Raw genomic sequence first — 25,064 nt, 5'->3', positions numbered from 1 at the left:
ATCAGGCATGAGACTGCATTTAAAGCACATTTTAGATTTTATAATAAAATCTTATAAAGCACAGCTGATACAATGACACAAAAACGTCAGGGAAAAAAAAGCACTCATCAGGCTCACACATCTGCAACATCTGAACCTGAGCCGATCATGAATTTGATGTTTATAATGAAGTTTTTCATAGTTTTATAGTTGAGACTGTATCTCTCTGTTGCCAGAAAGCATAAAGTGTAAACAAAACTGCTGCATGATGAAATATTCATCCACCTCTTTAGAAAAGACCCTCACACTACCAGTATTTAATAAAAACAAACAAAAACAAACTGTTAAAGCAACATTGTCCCCATAAAGGTGAACAGCAACAGACATGCTCCCTATAACTTCATTGTGCGTCTGCCATTTTTCACCAACTGTCAGGAAGTTGTATTGAAAAAAAACTGTTGCTGCTCCATTTGGCAACACTTATTTTCAGTGCACATGAGTGATTTTCACTTCAGCACATTTACACGTATTGGACGACGACAGCTCGGCGTCGATCAACACGGTCCTCCCCTGCATCTCCTCCGCACGGCGCCAACGTGTCAGCACGAGTTTGCAGCATTCAGGGCAGTCCGTGCCCTGCTTTTAAAACCTCATTTATTTTGCCCGAGAAAAAAGTGAGACACATTCTCGTAAACCACGAAGGTGATGCAACAGGCTGGGGTGACGCGGATCAAGTTGGGGATGATGCCTTTGTAGAAACCAAGGGTACCTTCATTCCTGAGGAGACAAGTGGGAAAATGTTAAGCATCAACCATAACAGGCACTCGAACTGTGCTCAGAACCTGAGACGGGGCCGGCACGCTCGGTCCCACTGTGAGTGGATCGGTGTCTTACCTCCATGTCCGTCTCACGACGTCAATAACTCCATTGTATCTATTGTGCTGGTCTTGCAGGCGAGCTCGCACCACTTGATATGGGTATGTTGTGGCCACGGCAAATATTTTGGATAATGCTGCCATTGTGATGTATTCCAATGGGTTCTGTTTGCACAGACAGATAAATGGAAGGAGGAAGAAGGGAGCAGAGCAGTGTAGGAAAACTGATGAGTCACTTGTTATCAACTGTGGGCTCTGTCTCATTAGACTCAAAAGTTACAAGCCTTATGGCTGAGTTTTATTAAACAATGTTTCCAGCCTGTCTGTGGCTCATGGTTAGTGACTCACCAGCTTTGCGTCTGAATGTGCTTTTCTGTATTTGTTGTAGTCTCTCTTGAGCTCTTCGTAAGTCATGAACTGCAGTGCTCCATGAGACGTGCCGAGCAGACCGGGAACATAACCCTTTTAAAGACATACTCTGTAAGTCGGTCTGACTTGACACTCAAATTCCCACAGTGTGACTTATCCACTGAAAAGCCCACACATCTGTGACTCCCCATCTCTTTACTCTCTGTGTGTTTATACACCCCTCTGCATTTAATCATTAGTTCGTATTAATCTCTGGCTCTCTTCCACAGTGTGTCTTTTGTCTTGTCTCCCCTTAGTGAACCTGGTTCCGCTGGAGGTTTCTGTTAAGGGGAGTTTTTCCTTCCCACTGTCGCCAACTGGTTGCTATAGGGCAGGGGTCCCCAATCCCAGTCCACGAGGGCCGGTGTCCCTGCAGGTTTTAGATGTGTCCTTGATCCATCACAGCTGATTTAAATGGATAAATTACCGTCTCAACTGTCTTGAAGTTCTCCAGAGGCCTGGTAATGAACCAATCATGTGATTCAGGTGTGTTGACCCAGGGTGAGATCTAAAACCTGCGGGGACACCGGCCCTCGTGGACTGGGATTGGGGACCCCTGCTATAGGGGATCATCTGATTGTTGTGGTTTTTACTGTAGGGTTTATACCTTACAATATTAAGAGCCTTGAAGTGACTGTTGTTGTGATTTAGCGTTATATAAATGAAAATGAACTTAATTAAATTAAGGGCCCTTGGCCCTATTTTCTCTTAAACTTTAGGTATAACATTTCCGACAGCAAATTACAATTCAATATTGTTAATGAAGAAGCTGACATACTGCTTAAAACCTCCACTCCTGTATAAATGGGTTGTGTTTTTTTCCAGCTAGAAAGGTAGCTGATGCCCTCTAGTGGTGATTAAAGTCAATAGCGCCTACGAGGTCTTCAGTATTCCTATCAAAATAAGCAAAAGTGAGATCTGATGGGATATTCAGAACACATTAATTTGTCCCCCCACTTAGAAACATGAAAAAAGCTAAATAATTCAAAAAGAAAACATGCCAGGACATCACTCAGCAAACCAACAAAAGCTGCACCAGGGCCGAGCCTTCTTTCTTTAACAATGAGTGTACTTACTCCCAAAATCTGAATATGAAATATGAGTCCTAATCTCCACTGAATGTTTGGTGGTAAACCTAATGATCCCCACCACACACACAAACACACCATGTTGGTATCTAAGCGAGCGACAGCACAGTCTCTCCTCTGACACCAACAGGTAGTCTGAAAACCACAGTGGGCTACTTTTTTTGTCAGGTCTTTAAGGAATTGTTGCTAGTGTGCCATCTCAGTAACAAAGCTGAGATGCCTGTGATTTCTTTATGAGTGGGTATGCATGTTTAAGCTGAACCAAACAAATGACAGAAAAGCTGCCACAAATGAGGGTTATCAACTTGTTACACTGAATCTCACCATCTGGGACGAGGCAGACACAAAGGAGCATGGACGAGGAAATTATGTCTGTGAGTGTTACTCAACAGGGATAATATTTTAAAGAAGGAAAGTTGAGAATAAATATATGGAAGTAATAAAGACTACTAAAACATTCTGGCATTAACAGGTGTAGAAAAATCTCCCAGTTTAAGCCACCCCTCCCAAATGTTTAAACTTGCTAACCATGCAATCTTACATCATAAGGAACACTAACACACTCATGTCTCACCTTGTAGAGTCCAGACACTCCTTCATGGCGGTAGATCTTAACCAAAGCATCAAACATCCCCTTGTACTGCTTGCCATTTCGGTCAGCACTGTACTGCAGCACCAACCGGGTCTTGGTCACCCAGATTGGATTGGTAAGGGTGAGCGTGAGGATGCCTAGGCAAGGACAAGAAAGGAAATGTCACTAGGAAACACACGTGACTTCTATTACTTTGTTAGACCCATGATTAGCACACAGGCCCCTCAGTGAAGAGTCATTTACTATAACTCAATATCTATGACTTGACGAACAGGACCAAGGACTTCCTGACTTTAAAGTGGTACAGGAAAAAAGACCTATTTGAAGTTGTGCTAGAGATCTCACACAAATGCCCAGCTGTTTGTGCACAACACAGTTTGGAATTAGCTCACCGTGTCACCAAACTGAACAAGAAGCGCAACAGAGTGCATTTGTGCATTAGGCTCTTTAATGCCACCCAGGTATAATTCTAACCTTCTCATTAGAATGGTGTAAGTGCCTGATGGCGGGAAAGAAAAAAAAAAAAAAAAAATCACAAGATCAAATCAATAAAACATCTGTTTTGGTTTCATTTTTATACTGTTGATGGTAGCTATAAAACCTCCCTGTCATCAGCTTCTTCAATTTATTTCCATTGAAAATCTTGTGAAGGCTGTAAATGCCTTCGTTTCCCCCATTCACACAAGCATGTAAGGCTGCCCTGAACCACAAGTAACTAACTCCCTGTCAGTTACTACCAGCTTGTAGCAGTCATATCTAGCTGCTGTTATTGATCATGTGCTGATTATATGGTGGGGGAGTGCAGCAGCGTTCAAACACGGGTAGTACTAACCAGCTTCAGCCGCTGACACCAGGTGTTCTGTGGCACTCAGTTCAGCCTGACGACCTTCCTTTGTGTACCCTTTGATTGCGTTGTAGCTGTGAGGGAACAGGGCAAGGGCAATAAGACATCTTGCAGTTGTAAAGTCATACATGCTGCTTTTTTCATTCATAGGGTGTTGTACAAACCCGAACATTACGGCTAACAGCTAGATTCTCCAGTTTCAGTGCAGCTAACAAAACAACAAGCAGCCACTTACTGCTAAAGAGTCAGACAGTGAAAGTGGACAGTACATCCTCGGTTTCTTAACATAAAACTCATTGTAACAGCCAGGGACAGCACAAAAGTGATCTAGCTTCACAGAAAGTGTTACACCTACGTCAGTTTTTGCGAACAGGGCTCCATGATGTAAATTATCTTTCATGTGTAGCGTTTCATGTCCTCATTAAAGCTTATAGCTTACGTACAAGAAGAAGTAGAGGCCCCAAGATGCACCAGCACCCCAAACGTTGGGTGTCACGCCTTGATAGAGTCCCCTCAGTCCCTCCTGCTGCCAGACACTCTTCATGCAGTGCACCATGCCACTATACTTCGGTCTTAATTCAAGTCCATCACTTACTGCATTTAAAAGACATTACGGACCTTGAAGTCATATGATACAAATTAAACACATCATAGCAGTAGTTTCTTAGCAGATTCAAGTAAAGTCATAGCAGCATGACACATCAGACACTAAGGAAATTGATTTTAAAAGTTCATATTTTCATGCCGTACCTGCAAACCTGATTTTGACCAGGTCCAAAGGATGAAGCACCAGAGTTGACACCACTCCCCCGCTGAGTCCCGCGATCAGGTTTTCTACCTTCACATGGCTAAAGACCTTCTGTAGTCGTCCGCCGAACGAGACAGCGGACACGGGTTTGCCGGGCAGTCCTGTCTCTGAAACGGGACCGTGATTTGGAGCGGAGCTCATGCTCATGGGCAACTTAGCTACCTAGCTAGATCCTACCAGATAGCAAACACCGCAAGCACGCAGCGTGTCAAAATGTAACTCTCTATAAAACTGAGGCGACCCCTCGCTTACTCTGCTGCAGTTTCCATACAGTACGAGGACGGAACAGCGTCCTCATATCTCTCCTGTGCTAATGACGCACCACGTTTCTGACATCCGGAGGTACCTCACAGGTGTAACGCACTCTCCAAGAGTCAAGTCGCAGACCCAGTGCTCGACCTTGCTGTTATTATTAAGTAATGACAAGTTCCCGTTGTTGAAATAGTACTTCCGGTTAAATACTTCAAAAATAATTCACACATGAAATATGCTGTATTCATTCATTTATTTATTTTACTAATACAAAAGTTAGGATTAGTTACGTCGACATATTTTGTATGATGGTTCGGAGACATTTTTGATAAAACTTAACTATATTAAAACTGTTTTCCACATAAATTACATATAATCAGTTTGGTTATTCAAATAATGATTTAAGTAGCGCTTTTACAGGCTTTTCTATATCTATTATTTATTCATAATTTTGTAATATTGCCCTTAATTATTATATCTTATTCTCAAGTGTCTTCGGTAAAGGTCGCTTGATGTCTCCGTGAACCTTTCTCAGAAGGTTGGCGTTGGTTTTCCTTGATTTAGCTGAAAACAAACAAAAGAAAAAACTATTTCCGGTCCTTCTCTTTCTAAATGTTGTAACTTTAGTACTCGTTTCTTTACTTGTGAGTGATGCAACCAGGAGGACCGGGCATCCCACAATGCAACGCGAGATCGCCGACTCTGTTCACTATCAACACATGGCTGGTGTGTTCACTACTTGCTAATATTTTTGTTGCTATAATTTTCCCTTTCTGTAAGCGTGTGCCCCTCCGCTACCAAATGAAAGTTAAAGTCATCGCAAGGAATCCGGATGATTATGTCCGGGAGACCAAACTGGATATTCAGCGCGGTAAGTGAAACTCTTCGGCTAAATAGCTAACAGCATACATACGAAAGAGCTACAGTGTTAGCATCTGATTAAAGCTATTGACACAACAGTCATGCTTTTAATCTAATTTTGCAAAGCTGTCTTTGCATTTAGCACGTTCGGAATTACAAATTTTGCTTCACACATTTCCAAACTCCTTATTATGGAGCCTAAACAGTCTGTGTTACTTGACTTGGTTAGCAGCAACATACCTGCACGCTTGGATTTTTTTTTTTTAATTAATGGAAATGCTCTTTTCTTTGAGCACATAAAGAAGTGACTGCTGTGTATTTTTAGTCCCCAGAAACTATGACCCGTCCCTTCATCCGTTTGAGGTGAGCAGGGAGTACACTCGAGCTCTGAACGCCACCAAGCTGGAGCGTGTGTTTGCCAAGCCTTTCGTGGCCTCGCTGGATGGTCACAGAGATGGGGTGAACTGTATGGCCAAGCACGCAAAGAGCCTCTCCACCCTGCTGTCAGGCTCCTGTGATGGGGAGGTATGTAGAGATGCATTTCCTTTTATCTCAGCCATTCTTGCAAACTGACAGGACTCTCCTTTTGGATTTGATCTTCAGGTGAAGGTGTGGAATCTGTCCAAACACGAGTGCGTTCGGACGCTTCAGGCACATGAAGGTTTTGTGCGGGGAATGGTTGTGCGTTACTGTGGGACCTCTTTCTTTACGGTAACTGATCATCTTTTTGAAGACTTTTCCGAATTGTTTGACTTCATATTAGCTGACATCTAACATGATTTCTTTTTCTGCAACAGGTCGGTGACGACAAAACAATCAAACAATGGAAGATGGAATCACCAGGCTACGGAGAAGAAGAGGAGCCAATTAACACCATCCTGGGCAAAGTATGCTGTAATAATTTTGCTGTTTCATCGCATAGAATTGCATATTCATGTATCAGTGAAGTATGAATGAAAAAAAAATGTCCCTTGTAGACTGTGTACACAGGTCTGGATCATCATCAGAACGATCCTGTATTTGCAACGTGCGGCCAGCAGGTGGACATCTGGGATGAGCAGAGGAGCAGCCCGATCCGCTCTTTCACCTGGGGTGTAGACAGCTTCAGCTCTGTGCACTTTAACCCTGTGGAGGTAAGATACCACGTGCTACATCTCACATACATGGGCCCCGCCCTCCAGTCATGTGACGAAAAAGGTTGCTTGGACGTATAAGCTCACAGGTGTTTATTGCGACTTAAAGCCAACACATGTGCTGATAAATAAAGTCAAGGGTTATCCTCTCCACAGACTGAACTTCTTGCAAGCTGTGCCTCTGACAGGAGTATAGTGCTCTACGACATGAGGGAATCTACACCACTTAAAAAGGTAAATCTTCCCTTACAGTTTGTGCAGGAATGCATCTGTTTATCTCCCTGTTAATTTACATGGATGCGGCATGATAATCAGCTACTTTTTGCTCTTACTTTCTTCTTAAGGTCATCATGACAATGAGGAGCAACACGCTAAGCTGGAACCCCATGGAAGCCTATTACTTCACATGTGCAAATGAGGACTACAAGTGAGTCTAGGAAAGAAACTCTGATTTAATCATATTTTAGCTGGTCCTTTTTTTTTTTTTTCCCCCAGCTCATAGAAACTGTTTTTTGTTTTTTTCCTTTTCACCAGCCTCTACACATATGACATGAGGTACCTGGCCAAGCCCATCACGGTACACATGGACCATGTGTCTGCTGTGCTAGATGTTGACTATGCTCCCACGGGGAAGGAGTTTGTGTCTGCTAGCTTTGACAAGACCATCCGAATCTTCGCCAAGGACGGTGGACACAGCAGGTCAGTAATGCTGATCAAACTTTATGGTGCCAGCAAAGTGTTAGGAAAAATTGTACTGTTGCTGACTATGCTGTATAATTTGTGGTGCAATTAAATTATAGCATAAATCCTTTGGTTTGGTTCATAGCTTTGTTTTTGACCCCCTTTGAGTGGGAATAACTTAAAAAAATATGTAATTCTTCTGATGTTATTTCCTTTCATTCTTTACTTTCATGACTTTTAAACACTGCAGCTCTCACCAGACTGCCATGCCTGATTATAGACCAACTAAAAAATGGATGTAGCAACCGTGATGTTGCCTTCTGGTTTGTGAAGCTCTGTATTGATGAATGTTTTCACCTTCGCTCTCTTCGGTGTTTTAGGCCATTTTGTCAATCAAAATGTGTCAGCCAATGAGCATATTGGTTGGTGACCAAAATTTACAAAAGTCACTTAATGTTTTATGCAGTATTATCCAAAACGAGTGACTGAGCGCGTAAACTCAGTGTTTTCCAAGGTAAAGTCGGAGCGATGATTTTGCATAGACTTCTATGAACCTCAACACTGAGGTTTAGGAAGTAAAAATCCCATTCATATTCTCAATAGGGCTTTTGATTATGAGCCACAACATTGTAATAATCCAAAGCAGACGTAAAATGAGTATTGAAATGACGGTATGTGCTCCTGTTGCAACCACAAGTCTGTCTGATTAAAACTGAATGTCAGGTCAGGAACACTGCACTAGATCTATAACTGGGCTTTGCATTACTTTATATACACAACACAAACTGCAAAATATATTCAAAAATATTATTATTCATCACTGTTTTTAACCATATAAACACTACAAAAAGGAAAAGGATTAAATTTTATAAGAAAGGTGAAGGACATTTTAATGTTTTTCACTTTTGTAGATAGTTAGTTTGGTTCCAGGGTCAAAACTCTGTATATAAGGATTTTCTGATAAGACTGGAGAAAAAGGATGGGGAATTTGGAGCATTTTAAAAAGTGGGTGGTCCCTTTTCCCTTCCATAAGACTGCCTGTGTTTAAGCAACCACTGCTAATGGACCCTGATGGCTTCACTTTTCAGAACCAGAAGCTGTATCCACCTTTTATATTGTCTATGGCTTTAATCGGGTACCTGTAGGAGGACTCGCCACATGGAAACCATGTTGAAGCATTTATGAACACTCTGTCAGGATTTTTTTTTTTTTTGAAGCCTCATTTAAATGAAGTTTAATTTAAACAATTATTAGCATTTCAGAATTCAGCATTGGTTTGACTTCCCAGTTCTCTCTAGCGTAATGTCTGTAGTGCTAACTACTGACCGTTTGCTATTTAGCAAAATAACATTAGCTTCTGGCTAATTAGCATGCAGTTATACATTTTATTAAAAAAGGTTTTCAGTGTCACTTCTTCCTTTACATTTAAACACATTGTTTGAACAGCAACAAAGAAATATTCGCTTTATTTAGCAAAAATCAGGAGAAGATGAGGATAACAGCTCAGATAAGCTGTGTATATTTACACAAAGCTAGCTAACATACCAGAAGCTACTAGCTGGTAGTGCTACAGTAATGAAGCAATTACTGGCTCTTCCTCTCTGCCATGATATAATTTATGAACATCATAATACAATACTCATATTGCACATTATACAATCTTCGTATCTCAATTTAAGTCTGTTTTAGAACTGTTACACAGCTAATGTTAATTGGCTCATATTTTAATCTTTAATGATCTATTAAGGCTTTAGCTGAAGAATGTCTTTGAAAAGGAACAGCAATAAATCAATGTGTTTTTGCTGATGGCTTGAATTGATTAAATATTGAGTATATTATTTATTATATCTGTTAAACATTAACTTAAATCAATTGCAAGTGTAATAATAACAGCTGTGAATTTTCTACTAGGATAATGTCAAAATGCTCCAAACACACCCTGTGAAAAAGGCCATGTGTTGAACACAGTAGCAGATTATGGCTGCTGGTTGATAATGAACCACAAAAAAACAAACCCGTTGTTTGGTTTCTATGTGACTTAATAGTACATGCTGTATTGTTTGTACTGTTGTCAAGCTCCAGAACAAATAGCCGTAGTAGTGTTACATTAGCTGCCAGCCGGACAGCATCACAGCATGGGCTGGTGAGGGCTTACGTGGCAATTAGTAAGTAGGCAGCAAGTAGAAATATAGTATTTTTGCATCACTTTCCCCCTTTTTTTGTGAGATCAAAGCAGATAGAGTATAAGTGTTACTAATTACTCTACTTATAGGCTCAATTCTGTTATGTAATCAGAAAGCAGATATTAAACATTATCATGATACCTGTTTATTACCTGGTGCTGTTTAAAAACAAACAAATAAACACAAAAAACCTCTAGCTCCACAACAACAAACCTGAGCTGTGTAACCACATTTCTGTAAGCCCTCTTCTGTCATAATACAAGAGTTGTTTTGGTGAGGGCTGGCTTATAAAATGCACTTCATCAGTGGTTTGAAGAGTGTCTCTAGGTGTACAGTGTACAGTAATTACTGGCTTCCTGTTGTTTCCCTTGCAATCTTTTAAAAATTAAAATTTAGGGAGGTGTACCACACCAAACGCATGCAACACGTCATCTGTATAAAGTGGTCTGCAGACAACAAGTACATCCTGAGCGGCTCAGACGAGATGAATATCCGACTGTGGAAAGCCAACGCAGCCGAGAAACTAGGAGTGGTGAGTCTGCCCTCGTCTTCTCTCCATTATTCCTACTGATTTCATATCAAAGGCAACTTGCTGCTTCTTGGCAACTTTTCAGGTAATTCCTCATCACGATGTCTACCTGCCAGTCGGCAGCTGTATTTTCCTCAGCTGTCAAACACACTATATCTTTCTCCTTCACTTTATTACTTGTTTTATGAGTTAGCTGGATTCTTCGACACCGCTGTGGCTCTGCGCCCACCTTCAGCAGTGTAAGAGTGGGTGACTGTGCCAGGAGCTACGGCACTACTGTTGCCAAGTGCCCTGATGGATGCTGACTTAGGGTAGAGTCACTCTCTCAATAAGTACAATGTACCGGTTGGCACAGGGGCTCCTGGGGGGGGGGGGCAAAAAAACTCAGTGCTTGTGCAGTTATTTAACAAATCATCGACAAAGCATTCTCCCAAATTTCCACTCCAGCTGTCTTTGTTAGAGAGCGTTAATGCAATAATTTTTTTTATGTAGGTTTTAATGGCAGAAATCAGCATTTATATTGTGCTATTGTCAATCCTGGTCGTGGCTGACTCACGAAGATCAGCTGCCTCTCTCGTGCCATCTCCAGCAGCCATCTTTCATTACTAATCGGATTCACTCTCGCCTATTCTCTTAATGCAGGCTCCGAGTGGAAAACTGGCCTGCTTTTGGCACTTTTTCTACTGTAACTGTGTAAGGGGAGATTTATTTGCAAGCTTTGCACTTAAAGAGATCAGACAAGGGCTGCTCCTATCAGCAGTTTAAAATCGGCCAATCACTTAAAGCGGGGGGCCACTCTGAAAATAATGAAGCATTAACATTCAAGTTGTACTCAGATGGTCTTTAATTATCAGGAAATGCTGAAACGCCGACTCAAGGTTTGTCTGTGTCACCATCAGTACAGCACGCTGCACTGACGGGGAGTTCTCTATCTGATGCTGCACATTACTCCAGTTCTAGCTTAACCCTTTGTATTTCAGACCAAGACCTAAAAGATGTTAAGAGTCAACGCAACTGAATTATTGATGCTCACATGCTTTGTTACTTTTTGAGTCAATAACATGAAAATATAGTGCTTGTGATTTAGTTTTTATGTTTTTTAAGGCGTTTACAGTCTGAAACAAGGCGTTGTAGCTTTGTTATGAGTTGGGTTTTGCTTTCAGTCTTTTGCATCTTGTTATAACCTTCTACTTAATCAGTTGATAGCAGATATTAGGAAACATGGAGAATTTGATAAAACATAAGTCAGACAAGAGGGAAAGCGGCAAAGCAGCAACAGCTGTTGGTGTGTACACTGTAGACTTTAAGCCACAGTGTAACTACCAAAAGAGAACAGAGCACAATACACGCTGACTGAAGTTACACATGGATAAGTCGGAAACATTAAAAATGGTTTGGGGTAACACCGACGGAACAAAAGCAAATACACACAGGTATCCACAGCCTGTCTGTGGAGTTTGGATTGAAGGTAACACAGACTGCTAAAAATGTATAAACTTTGCACAAAAAGTAAGAAAATTTGCATTTGGTCGATGACTTCTTTGTTGTAACTGTGCATCTTGGTAATAAAGCTTATACTGTTGGAAAGTTTCTCCTCTTAATAGTTACACGTTTGTAAGGAAAAAGGCATCAGTTGGTTGAGCTGGTTGGTGATGACGGTCAAGTCCCTGATTAGCAGCAACTGTGAGCAAGGACCCTGCTACAGCCGTCACTTGGTGTGTGTTCCAAGCATGCCACATGTGACTGATCTCGATCTGTGCCATAGAGCAACTTCAAGCTGATGTTCTACAAAACCAAGTTTCAGAATTACTAGAGTGAGCCCTAATACCATTTCCAAGTTGAAGGCCAAGTTCCATATAACCGGGCATGTCAGGGAGACAGGCTGTGAAGTAGGTGTCCCAAGAAGACGACAAAACGTTATATTCAGTGACTAGTCTGGATCTGTGTGTGACGGTTGACTCATAGAGTCAAAGTGTAGAGCTGTTTCGTAGTGGAATATTTCTCACATTGCTAGTTTTTTTCTTTTTTACTTTTACCTCACAATGAAAGCACGGACATAATGAAACTCTCAATTTGGTTATAAGCCTCTTTGGCAGTCTGGATGTGCATTCTCTCTAGACACCAGTAGGAGGCCAGCTTAGGTGGTTGCAAAAGGAAATCCAGTTGTATAGAAGTCTGTGGGGAAAGTGATCCCGCTTAAGTTATGAGAAGCAGTGGTCTCACTAAACACTTTCCAAATGAGTCAGCTGACAGTTTTAGGACTTGCTACAAAACGTGGCTCATTTTGTAAATTATAGTCTAGTGTAAGGTTAAAAACAAATTAAAAAAAAGAAAAGATTAAGTGGGGTGTGAATTCATTTTTAATGGTTAGGGCAGTGGTTCCCAAACTTTTTTTGCTGGGCCCCCCTTGTTTTACAAGAAAAATGTTCGCCCCCCCCCCTCTCGCACGTGCACGCACGCACGCACACGCACAAACACATCCTCCAACCACACACACCCATATTTTGCTCCATTGCGGTTTATTTCACACCTCAAACATTTAGTAAACAATTAAGCAAATACAAGTAATCTGCAATAAATTACAGGTAGTAATAAAATACTAACTCTTTTACGCTACGTCCACACCTACACGGGTATTTTTGAAAACGCAGCTGTTTCGTCCACACGTAAACGACGTTACGAATCACCGAAAACTGAGATTTTTTTCAAACTCCTTTTTTCCGTTTACGTGTGGACGAGGAATACAGAGTTGGTCACGCAACGTCAAAGGTATGTGCCTTTTTCACGTCACGCTGTGCGCCACGTTATTGTTTACATGAGATGAATTGCAGAATGGCAGGTAGAGACAAAATACTGTTAATCTGACTATCTTCAGGTTTTACACACTAACATATACACACGCAGTTACTGTCCCTCCATTTACAAAGGCAGAGGCGTCACGATGTGATTATTTTACGTGCAGTTTTTTTGGTTTTTTTCATTGCTATCAATACATTTTTTTAAGCAATGCCTCTCTGTGCAAAACGGGTTTAAAAACATAAACAACTGTGGGATATTGTTTGTCCGTGATTTGAACAGCCCAGCGCTTCTCTCGATGCAGGGAAAACCAATTCTGCAGGGGAGACCTACCTCAGCACTTGTGCAGGTGAAGCCAAAGGGAAGATATGCTTCACCATATTTTCTAGTCTTTGGCTTAGAATGAAGTTGGTTTGGAAACATATTCAGCTATGCTTCATCTCCTGCTTTGCGTTTCTGTGGGCGCCCCGTGCTAGCAGTGTCCAAGCGTTTTTTTCTCTCCTCCTTTTCATTCCGCACCCCCCTTGCAATGGCTTTGCCCCCCCAGGGGGCGGGCCCCACACTTTGGGAAGGTCTGGGTTAGGGTAAGGGGCTAGGGAAACCATTATTTCAATAAAGGTCCTCACTAAGATAGCTGAATGGGCGTGTGTGTGAGTTTAGTTTTAATAGCAGTGGAAGGTTTATTGTGGTGGCGGTTTCTGCAGAGGGTTGGGTGTGTATAGCTTAAGTTTTCAGAGCCTCAGCAGGATTACAGTTAATACTGACACCATGTAGTGCAGGCCCCTCGACTTTGGGTTGACAGGATGACTAAATGACTAAATAGATTCATCTGTTTTGCCAACAGTCACTGTCACACTGTCCCTGTGCAGGTTTTCTCTGGGAGCAGCTGTCCCTATGTTACACTCGCTCATCTCAAGCGTCATACCCCCCACTTCCCCAACTGTAGCGTGTCATGCTTTGTTTTCACACCACACTGTAACCGGTTAGAAACTTTGGTTTGGCTCATAAGAGCCTTGCTACCGGTATGTATGATCCCTCCAAACCAAAACCTATGAAATGAATAATTGTGTACTGTCTCATATTTTGAATTTCCTGTTGATTATACAATCAGTGTTTAGTATTTGTATCCAGGGGAATTAGTCTAGTACAACAGGATCAGCATCAGCAGCTCTTCTCTAGCAAATTGAATCTGAGACAAATCATTGCTTTTAATTAGAATAAAAGCCTTTTAAGGGAGCAGCTCCAGCCAGTACATGCTCAGCTAGCCAGTGGTTTTTATGAGCCACCGGCTTTTTTTTTTTTTTTTTTTTTTTTTTTTTTTACTTTTTAACAGACATTGATTCAGTTTTGAGTGAACATGTTGTCAAAAAGAAGTTACTGCTTAGTGTATTGTCCAACATTTTATAACATTAGACAACATACCGTAACTGCCGCTCTAAACAAGCACTGTTAGAATAGCAATTTAACAAGTCCACTGAGCACGTTCCTGTTTGTGGCTGAAAGAAGTCACCACCAGTATTCACTGAAAAAAACCTGTATTTAATTGCACATCATGACTGTCTCAGAGGAGATATTTATGTAATTATATTTACTTTCTTTCTCAGAGTTAGATGAGAACAAGGGTTTGTGTGCGTGCGTGTGTGTGTTACTTATCCTGATTGCCGACGTTGGGGTAAGTGGATCCAGATAATAGAAATATACCCTGGATTAGGGCTGTGCGATATGACCAAAATCTCATATCCCGATATAAAACATCTATCGTCCCAATGACGATATAAATCACAAAAATTTAACATTTTCTGTAAATTCTGTGAATCTCGGGCAGCTGAAGTGTTTCAAGCTGGGCGTCGTGTACCTGGAGTCAAGTGTTTTAACCAATGCATTAAACCATACATTTTTAGACATAAGTTGTAACGGCCGCCATTTCTTTGAGTATTTATTACACGGCGTGCTGCGGACAAGCGCCTGTTCTAACGTTTAAGGTTTATTTTTTTAGCACCTGGCGGCTCTTTTTTGCTTCTCATCTGTAAATACTCTGCATACCTTTTCACGTGATTCAGTTTATTTTGAGAAGTCTCAACAGGATCATGAGCTTTATTGTGAAAGGTTTATGTGGAAAATAAACAAGTGGACACGCGATGGTTTTACCGTCGTTGCTGCTAGCGACAACGCATAGAAACAGGCGCTTGTCTGTCCATAGTGTGGTTATATTAAATATAAGAGAAAGAGAGAACTTTAAGAAATTAATATAGCCACTACAGTGACCATTAAAACAATGAAAAAATATTGCCGTGAACAGTTTATTTTGCGACACCACGAAACAAACGATAGCGTAAAATGAAACGATGGATGTTTTTATATCGTTATCCGATATATATCGTTATATCAAACAGCCCTACCCTGGATATGCTGGGCTTGCTTCATAGTACAGGGCCCAGTTCTGCAATAACTTGAACGCCATGTTTTAAATCAAACGGAAATAGGAAGTCTTTTGACTGGTCTGAGGATGGATTGTTTTATAGCTCCATGACAACGAAGCAGACCTGAGCTGCTGGTGGTCACGCAGTGTGAAAGCTGCAGAAGGGCAACCAAATTTAACTTGCGGAATTTGGCTTCCAGGGTCAACAATGACCCCAGTATACATTTTCTCCTAATTGTCGTCTTCTCTCTTTGCCTTCTTTGATCTCTCACTCATCTCCTCTCTTAATTTTTCCATCGTTTTTAAAATTTGTTTTATGTAATAACTTCTTCCTCTCTGGTGTGATATAGCTGGCCCCCAGGGAGAGAGAGGCTGCCAACTACAGTCAGAAACTAAAAGAGAAGTTCCAGCACCACCCACAAATCAGGCGCATCGCTCGCCACCGACATCTACCAAAGACCATCTACCACCAGACCAAGGAGCTGAGGGTTATGAAGGAGGCTCGTCGTAGAAAGTACGCGTTCATTTTCTACATAACACAGAAACTGATTTTGTTATAGGAGCCACATTAAAGTCACTCTTTATCCATGATGTCAGGAAATGTCTGACCTAAAGCAGTCACACCAGCCTGATGGAAAATACCACAGATGGGACTGCCCTCTATGACATGGTCTCAGTTGGCATTAAATACTCATTTATATGCTGGATTGATTGTCCTAGTTTGCACTGCCGTCCAGTGATTCATAGCTTCTTTTTCCCCCCCCTTAATTACCAGGAGTATTATGATACGTCAGACATGTGTTTGAACTGTGAATGATTAACTATCTGTCCTTTATGCATTATTTTCAGAGTGCATCAGTGTTGTCTGTGACGTAGGTGTTAGGTCAACAGTCTCATATTCAGTCACCATCCTCACTGTTTGCTGTTCTCTCCCTTCCCCGTCCCTCCATCCTTCCTTGAATATTCTCACCAGAAAGCTTCATTTCACATTCATGATTCCTTGTGTTATTTTTCAGGGAGAGGAATGTTCGCAAACACAGCAAACCAGGAAGCGTTCCCGTGGTGTCTGAGAAGGAGAAGCATGTCGTCACTGTGGTGAAGTAGGCCAAAGCTGAAGGAGAGAAGAACTAGAGACTGAGATTTCATCTATATGGATATTTTTTCAGATTTCTGAAGAAGATTGAACTTGACTGTTGTGGAAAGGAAAAGGACACAGACTATAAAATGCATTCAGACCAAGTATACTCGGTTAGGTTTGGTTCTGTTTCACACTTTGCTTTGTGCAAGTTTGCGTTTCTCAACCCAGGAGCCACCTTGACAATTATAAAAAGTTAAGATGCATCATGCTTGGAACCACTGATGTTCAGCGTGATGCATGATAAATGGATGCGTCATTTTCTGTGAATAAAATGTAACAAAATGTGTTAATTTCATTTTCAGACTACCAGAGATGGCTTTCATCACAAAGTCACAAAACAAAGATATTTACTCTGAATTCTGTCCATTTCCGACCAATGTAGCCCACATAATATAGGTAACTACCTACCTTTGGATGTTGTCTTCAAAATGAAATTGATGGATTTCCATAAGTCTCAAAAAATTGCAACTGTAAATTGATCCCGTGAATATTTCTTTTAAAGCCTAAATCATAAATAAGTGGTAGATTTCTTTCCATTTAAGGCTTTTAACTGGGCAGATTAAATCCTCGGGTTTAATACAAAATTCTTACAACCAAAAAAGTGCAAGGAAGTATTTTTTTCATGTTTGGAATTCCACAAATCAGCTTCTGAGCTGTTCAATGTAATATGCAAATGGATCCACACAGGTTTTTTTTGATGTGTATTTATAATAATAAACGTCATTATTTGTACTTTGGAAGAATCTATGAGCTCAGTCATTCACAAATCCAACTCAAGAAGTTCACTCTTATTTTGGCTTATTATGGCAGATCAAGCCGCTTGTGGTAATTGACTTTAGAGCCCTTATTAGGTAGAGCCTCTGTCCTCTTAATGTTGTCCTTCAAATCCTACAAACAAGTGGTAGAGGGAGACTGTCTTTGGAACAGTGATAGAGGTCAGGAAGAGGAATGTATAGTTGTGGGGTCAGACCTGAGAAATGTCCAATAGGATAAAAGTCACCCAGATAAGAAAGGCCTTGCAGGGAGTGGTGGTACAGACACTCCTAGATAGAGGTGTGTGGAACTGCTTTGATCGTATAATGAGTTTAATGTCATTTAAAAATATGCCTGCAACCAACTTTTATTCGAAATGGCTCACGTCACAAAACACTTGAAACGAACTCCTTTAAATCCCTAAAGGTGTCTATTTAGCATACATGGAACCAGCAGCTATAATGTTGATATTAATATTCCTGTTTCCACTGTGCAGTGCACCAGCCTTGTGTAGCCGCTCTGCCTCAGTTTTCTTGCGCGTGTCCCTCAGAATCTCTCACGTGATCTGGCATCAAAGCCGGCGTGTGCCGCAAATGGTGCATGAAAGCGGAACCGCCGCTGCCACACCTGCAGCGGTTACGATCATCGTCGCAGGTCATTTTCCCCATTCACCTTCCCACTTTACACCCCCACCCACACTCTCACGGCGCTCATCATCTGGTTATGAAATATGCATGATGATGCTCATCCCGTTTCCAGCGGTGCTCCAGCTGCGCGCCGCTCTTCCACTCCGCGTTTTAGCGGCCGCTGTCAGCCTGCTGTCAATGAACATCCAGCGCGTCCTCTCGGCTTTATTCTTCTACGTGTTTCCATTGCTCCGCCTCTTCTTCCACCTCTCTCTCTCTCTCACACACACACACACACACACTCTCTCTCACACACACACTCATACACAGTACTCCCCCCCTCTCTAATTGCATCCGTTTTTGTGCATTAAAGAAATCTCCAAGAATTACTAACCTGGAGGAAGGCGAGCTAAGCAGAGTGACGGAGGAGGGTTAAGGACCCCCAGAGGCAGACAAATAAGGACGGACCGGGCATCTTTTATTCCAACATGCGAGTGAAACCCCTCTAAGGGATGGCAACGATGGGTTAGACAGGATTTAACATGACTGCAAAATAAAAGGCAAGAGCTGTCATTCTTTTTCTTTTTTTCTTCTTCCTAAACCTGTTTATTTTTCTACTTTTTTAATCCCTGGATGGATGGAAGCTTGTGGTTGGAATACCTGAAGGTTGTAGCCTACAGCCTGTGCACTCTTGTTTCTTTTAAGGGCATCTGCTTCTTTCTAATCTTTAACTCGCTCTCAAATGCTGGCGTGTAAAATTGGCTTGAATATTCCCAGCTCGGTCAGCTGCAGCGTATTTGATAGGTTCACCGCGAGCATTGCACTAGCTGGGGATGAAGCCTGTAGTTCCTATTTTGACGCCTATTCGCACAGCACGCTGTAATAATAATAATAATGATAACAACAGTAATAATAATAATAATGATAATAATGTTCATGATACCGCTAACCAAGATGTCATGCTGTCGGTAAGCCGCGGTGCCTTCTGCAAACCACACCAAACCAAACCGAACATTTAGCGGCTTTAACACTAAGAAAAGAACGGTAAATAAATAAATAATAGCGGCCACGATGCTGCTGGTTGACGGTGACTTTCTCGTTTTTTAGCCACTGTGTGTAAAAGATGTCTGCTCCACACGGGCCCCGGGGCGGCCCTGGCCCTGCTGCTGCTACTCCCTCAGCGGCCGGCGCCATGCCGGAGATGCCGGACCTCAGCCACCTCACCGAGGAGGAGAGGAAGATCATCCTCGGCGTCATGGACCGACAGAAGAAGGAGGAAGCGAAGGAGCAGTCTATGCTAAAGTAAGCGGAGAGAAAGAGAGGGTGTTAACAGGCGGTGTCGGTGCTGTTTGGTGAATAAACCTTGTGTGTTGGTGGATTGTCATTAGACACAGCGTGTGTACATATCTCTGAGATACTGGTGGCCGTGTTGACTCTTGACTTCCAAGCTAGAACTTTTTGCTGTCGACCACTAGCGGATAGTAGGCTACCGGAGTGATTATTACAAGGTCCCCTTTGCCTGGCTGACGCTTCTTGACTCCCCCCCTTTTAGAGCCTTTCCTATATTATTCTACCAGCTTGGCATCAGTGCTGTAGTGCAACATGAATTTCAGGCGCTTTCCTACCACTTTGTTGTGGCTGTGGCTATAGCTGTAATGGGTTGGGTTTTAGCAGCGGCGCCCGCCATTTTCACGTAAAAAGCACGCCAAATAGCTTAACCTTTCCCCACGAACGTCATCGAGATTACACAATATGACACTGGAAAGATCATTTAAGGTGTCCTTTGTGGCAATGGCGCACGCTGGTGTGTGTGTGTGTGTGTGTGTGATTTCAACGTTAAAGTACCCCCCCTCCCGCTCCTCTTGTGTACAGATGTCGCTCGGAGCTGTTTCAGCACCACGGCGCTGTCCACTGTAGGGTTTTAGCTTTTTTTCCCCCTTTTTTTTTTTAAGGTGGACCGGAGTATTTCCGCCATCATGGCTCTAAAACTATCACCGCCTGAGCCATAAATCTCGTTTATGGTGGGATATTACCCCCACTCGTCTTGACCTGTTATAAAGAAACAACACACTCTACTGATGGACTGTTAATTAAAAAAATGGCTTTGAACCCGTTTGGATTTTTAAGAGAGAGGGTTATAAATGTGGGCCTTAAATGTTTCCATCCTGTTGATTTTCTTGGGGTTTATCTTTTTCTTCAATGAAGAGCTGCACACACTTTTGGTGCTGCATGGTTTTTACTATTGTATTAGAATGCAGCATAAATATCCGATTGCAGTTTAGGTGTCAAATGTTTTTTTGTTTTGTTTTGTTTTGGGGTGGGTTGTGCCTGAGAGCTGCAGCAGGCTGACTGGTGTTCCATCCATCCTCTCAGCAGGTGCCAGTGACTTCAGTGTGAGGGATGTGTGGCACTATCACTGGGAGCTCTTTAGAAGGATTAGAGCTATTGTTTTTTCCCATCAAAGGGTAAATATTTGCAACATTCCTAATGGAGAGAAAGTTGTGCAATCCCTGCCCAGTGCTGCTGCATGATGAACATGACTCATGTACTCCAAGACACGGCTACCTCAGCCGCTGCGGTGCGTGCTGGGTGATTCATCCAGGCTTTTTCTGCCTTTCCTCCCCTTTCACTGTCTCCCCTCATCCTCCCTTACTCCCCAACAGCGGCATGTTTTTCCTATTTCTCTTTCTCCGGAGGTAAAGGGAGATTGTCAGCTTTAGTCACTCTTAGTCTGACAGTGATGTCAAAGCCTTGTCATGACTGAGCATGGGCAGAAGAGGCTGTTCTTTGCGACAGGCGTGACTGGCTGTCTCACCATAATGTTGGGTAACTTGATGCACGCCACACAGGCTGAATGGACACCAGATGTTGGGAGGTCAAAGAGGCCTTTGTTTGAGTCGCTTTGCATAAGAAGCACTCTGTGTTTTCTTTTTGGTTTTCCCCTTTCATGCCTTGGTTACTGTGTGTTTGTGTGTGTGTGTGTGTGTGTGTGTGTGTGTGTGTGTGTGTGTGTGTGTGTGTGTGTGTGTGTGCAGGTGGGGGGGGGGGGGAGTTACATCATGTACTGAATTACATGTGGCAAAAGAGGTGGATTTTACACTGAAGGGTGGCTGGCACTGTTTTGCTATCTATTGAGACTCTGATTTGACCGTCTGACTCCTCTGTGGCCTGATAGTAAAGTTTCCTTTCGTGCAACAGGATATTGGCTCAGTTTTAGAATGCCTCTCTATACATATGTGGTGACTCATCCTGATTCATCAAAACAGTAGATCCCCACTTTCTTTACCTATGAATCACACAAGCAGAACATATCCCGGAGTAGCATTAATATGCTCAGCCCTGGCGTAGGTACAACCGCAGCGGATTAACTTGTCATTGGATGGTTCGTAGCATTTCCAGCAGTGTTGGAAACAAACACCTCCACACCGCAACAACATCTAGCCCTGCCTGTGTGGTTCACGCATTTCTGCTGTTGCAGTCCTGGTCTGATCCCACAGCAGCTCTGATAGCTTTTCTGGAAAGTGGCAGCTTGAACATTGAAGTGTGTAATATTACAGAGGGAATCCTGCGAGGATGGAGGGATGGATAGAAGAGAGAAAGAGAGAGAAGCCTCCAGCTGCAGGGCCTGCCAACTTGCTGTCATCTCACTGGAGGTGCCACGGTGTGTGCGTGTGCTGAAAATGTGCTGCCCCAGTGAAAAGTGTATAAGGCAGCGGCATACGTATCTGTAGCTTATTTTCTTTCCCCAGAGGCTCATCAAAGTTGTAGCCTTTAAATTATATTTCAGTGCATAATTCTAACATGTCTACCTATAAAAGACAATTAAGCATATCTCCAGGGCCATTTGTTCCATTATGGAGAATCCTCTGGAGCTATCAACTATCCTAGCTTTCCATGGTTCAGTGAGCCCCTGAGCAGTACAGTAATGATGGCTATGGGACCCCCACTCATGTAGACACTCTGTTTCTTACAGCAAGGTATCAGCTGCCTATGATGGGTTACCCACAGAATGCCTGTAGCTCCACTTCTTTTTTCTCCCTCTTTTCTAGTCCTCTAGGCCTGCATGCTAGAGTGTGGGAAGAATAACTGTTTGAATAACTTCAGTGGCACAAGTCTCACCCCACCTACCTATCAGTGACATCAGCAAGCGCTGTCCTATTTAATTGTCTGTTCACTTTAAACACCACATAAGTAGCATCCCAGTAAATATGCCACTTTGTCCTCTTCTTTGCGACCGTGTTCACCCCGTGGATCAGGGGGTACTGTGCCATTTGTTCAGGGATCGCCTTTGACAGTGCTAATTATACTGTCTGCCTTGAAGGAGGGACTCCCACTGAGATGCAGCTATTCCGGGGCTGTGAGGTGTCTGCTGCTCTGCCATCTATTTGGGCTCCCCCCCTGAATTTAATCGCACACAACAAAGTATGACCTATTTTCTGTATTTGGGAATACCTTTTTTTCTATATTAAGGTTATTTTTTTAATTTTCATTTTATCTAAAAAGACCCCCACACTAGAAATTTAAGCATCATGTATCATAGCATAAATATAATCACTAAAGCTTTTAGTGTTTTTATGTAAACATGGAATGCAACAATTCCAAGCAGAAAGAAAATCATATGTGAAAACAATGTCAGTGAATTTGCTGTGAAATAAAAAAACAAAATAAGCCACCATTGTAATATTGCACTTTCATTAACTCACAAGACTAGTATTGTAAGAAAAGGATATCCAAAAATGCAGGGGTATCCTAACTGTTAGCCTCTAATGTGGGTTAAGATCTCAAACAACTGTATCCTACAGTTCCTCGAATGCAGCTTGATTGTATCCTTCTGCCATAAACCCACCATATACAATAAAAGGTCACTGATTTCAAGTCCTCAGTTTGTAATGTTGATTTTCCATTTCTAGTCTCAAAACCCAAGCAGGGTAATCCTAATGACATCATCACAGACGCTGGAAAACTCTCTCCAGAGACAAAGAGCACATTACACACATTACTTTCACAGGCTGACTACAGCCCTCCGTGATGGGTAAACTGTTCATCAGTTCCTTTTCACTTCTCTTTACGACGAGTCGCCTAAAAACACAGATTACACTTCTGGTTAGCATGCCTGTCAACAGCTATGATGGCTGGTGTTCCACATGAAGCGCATTGGCCTAAAATTAGCTTTGATTGATCACGTCCCATTTTCCGTTAACTCTTCCCTTGCTCTTACCTCCCCTACCCCTGACATACATGCACACTCAAAAACTTCCGCCCCCTACCCCAGCCCTGGATCCTGGTCATTTATCTGATTGTGCCAGAGAGCTCAACATACCAGCTGGGGTCAGAGTTACTCAGAGGCCCTGTGTCCCTGGAGGCTATAGGATCTCAGGCCTCCTGAGGCTGCAGCAGTTGTGGAGTACTGTACTCACACACATCATACAGAGGTCTAAGCCTCTAAAATTCTTGTTCTACTCTACAACTTAATACTTTTTCATTGAACAAATAATACCACGTGCTAGATTATGTTGGCAGCAGTAGTGATCTGAATCCAAGCAAAATATTAAAGCTTGTAATGTCTGCGAAACAAAATTTAAATGTAGAACAGAATCTTGCAAAAATATACGAGGGGAGAAAATGACAGCTATCATATTATAGGATGAGAAAAAGCCAGTAATGTAAACTGTAAATCTGTATCTATGTAATGTTGATGGTAAATTAATGAATTCCAATAAAGCAAATTTCAATTTGACAAATTAAAAAAAAAAAAAAGAGTCGTATTATTGTGAAATAAGATGAGGCAATGCTGATAAGCTTCCCACTGGACAGTTTACAGTACACTCCCTCTCTGTTTCTCTCTCTCTCTCTGTCTCTCTAGTCCCCCTTAGCTCACTCACCCATGCTTACTCGCCTTCCCATGCAGAGAGCAGATTCTGTCATGAGTCTCCCATCCCCCATCGCTTTTCCCCAAGGGAAAAAATAGAGAGAGAAAGTGGAAGAGAAGATGTCTTGACTCTGCAAAGCAGAGCACACGCCAAATGAATACATCATCATGCTAATTAAAGTATCTGTGTGTTTTGGTTATGGACAGTTGGTATATTTTAAGTAGTTTGGCTCAGTTTGATCTAATGTGACATGATTTACTGTATATAATACACTTTAAAACAATATGTTTACAAGCAGAGATGGGCAGTAACACGTTACTTGTAACGCGTTACTGTAATCTGACTACTTTTTTCAGGTAACGAGTAAAGTAAGGGATTACTATTGCAAAAACGGTAATTAGATTACCGTTACTTTCCCGTAGGAAGGCTGCGTTACTGCGTTACTAAAACCGTGATCGTTTTGCAAGAATGTCTCATGACAGTGACGTAAGCGAGTGCGACGTTCGTGACAACAGCTGTGTGCGGATCAACGGTGCATCATATATTGAGTACGGGAGAGAGTATGAGCGTGCAGCGTTTAAAGCGTGGAAGTACTGACCTTACTTTGAGTTTGATTCCATAAAAAGTGACAAAAACATTAGTGTCCGTTGTGCGTGGGAAGAAAACTTCTTTTTAAAGCGAAAAAACCCCCTAAACTTCCAAGCAAGCACCGAGTGCGCAACAACGTAATGGGAAACTCACAGAGAAACTCGCAGATTCTTCCACTGACCGCTGCAGCACACCTGCACCAGGGTAAACCTCTGCCTACCCTACTCCTGCTTTACAGGTGAAAATAGAGCAACAGGACCGCTAGTCTTTGATGTTATTTATTTCCTGCTGTGTTTTACTTGCATCTACAGTATTTGAAAGAGTGAGGGTAAACACACACAAAAAATATATTTTATGCGTTGTAACGCGTTACTGCCCATCTCTGGCTGGAATGTGCAGAAAATAAGTTTAAATGGTGAACAAATTTCTTCCAGTCAGAGAATGTTGCATATAATTTAATTTTAGCTTGATGCACAAAGTTAAAAGGTTAAAACTAATAAAACAAGTTTTAAAAAGAGACTTTTCCATTTGATTACATTTTGTATGATGGATTATGTAGAAAAAGTAGAATTGGGCTGAAAGATCTATCACTTTATCACCTATTCAGGTTGTAAATCGTGTTTTTAAAAAGTAACTAAGTA

At 42.1% G+C, this 25,064-nt stretch overlaps 3 protein-coding genes across 19 annotated transcripts in view; 2 read left to right on the top strand and 1 right to left on the bottom strand.

The window, feature by feature from the left end:
• Positions 1–20: 20 nt before the first annotated feature.
• On the bottom strand, positions 21–4,994 carry LOC146563608 (solute carrier family 25 member 32-like). The gene is made up of 7 exons (XM_085290816.1): positions 4,537–4,994; positions 4,230–4,380; positions 3,775–3,860; positions 2,925–3,079; positions 1,203–1,316; positions 874–1,019; positions 21–756 (listed from the first exon to the last, which is right to left on the bottom strand). Exons 1-7 carry the CDS (start codon positions 4,739–4,741, stop codon positions 630–632), a joined length of 984 nt encoding a protein of 327 aa, XP_085146942.1. The 5' UTR covers positions 4,742–4,994; the 3' UTR covers positions 21–629.
• Positions 4,995–5,502: 508 nt separating this feature from the next.
• On the top strand, positions 5,503–17,329 carry dcaf13 (ddb1 and cul4 associated factor 13). The gene is made up of 11 exons (XM_085290813.1): positions 5,503–5,717; positions 6,033–6,232; positions 6,311–6,418; positions 6,505–6,594; positions 6,685–6,840; positions 6,997–7,074; positions 7,185–7,267; positions 7,375–7,539; positions 10,101–10,236; positions 15,799–15,962; positions 16,465–17,329. Exons 1-11 carry the CDS (start codon positions 5,648–5,650, stop codon positions 16,550–16,552), a joined length of 1,338 nt encoding a protein of 445 aa, XP_085146939.1. The 5' UTR covers positions 5,503–5,647; the 3' UTR covers positions 16,553–17,329.
• Positions 17,330–18,207: 878 nt separating this feature from the next.
• The window catches only part of rims2a (regulating synaptic membrane exocytosis 2a), a 158,636-nt gene continuing 151,779 nt past the window's right edge, over positions 18,208–25,064 (top strand). For 6 of the 17 annotated variants that reach the window (XM_085290800.1, XM_085290791.1, XM_085290797.1 and 3 more), the window contains exons 1-2: positions 18,209–18,525; positions 19,073–19,267. In XM_085290800.1, the coding sequence (XP_085146926.1) occupies positions 19,089–19,267 (179 nt within the window). In that variant the 5' untranslated portion in view covers positions 18,209–18,525; positions 19,073–19,088. Of the gene's footprint in view, positions 18,526–19,072; positions 19,268–25,064 lie in introns of all 17 variants that reach the window. The other 11 variants (XM_085290795.1, XM_085290793.1, XM_085290792.1 and 8 more) reach the window with 4 other exon arrangements.

The sequence above is a fragment of the Mchenga conophoros genome, linkage group LG11, assembly GCF_057382185.1.
Source record: "Mchenga conophoros isolate Kocher_MC1m ecotype Shallow Benthic linkage group LG11, M_conophoros_male_GT1.1, whole genome shotgun sequence".
Classification (NCBI taxonomy): domain Eukaryota; kingdom Metazoa; phylum Chordata; class Actinopteri; order Cichliformes; family Cichlidae; genus Mchenga; species Mchenga conophoros.
This window is presented reverse-complemented; position numbering and strand designations above follow the sequence as displayed.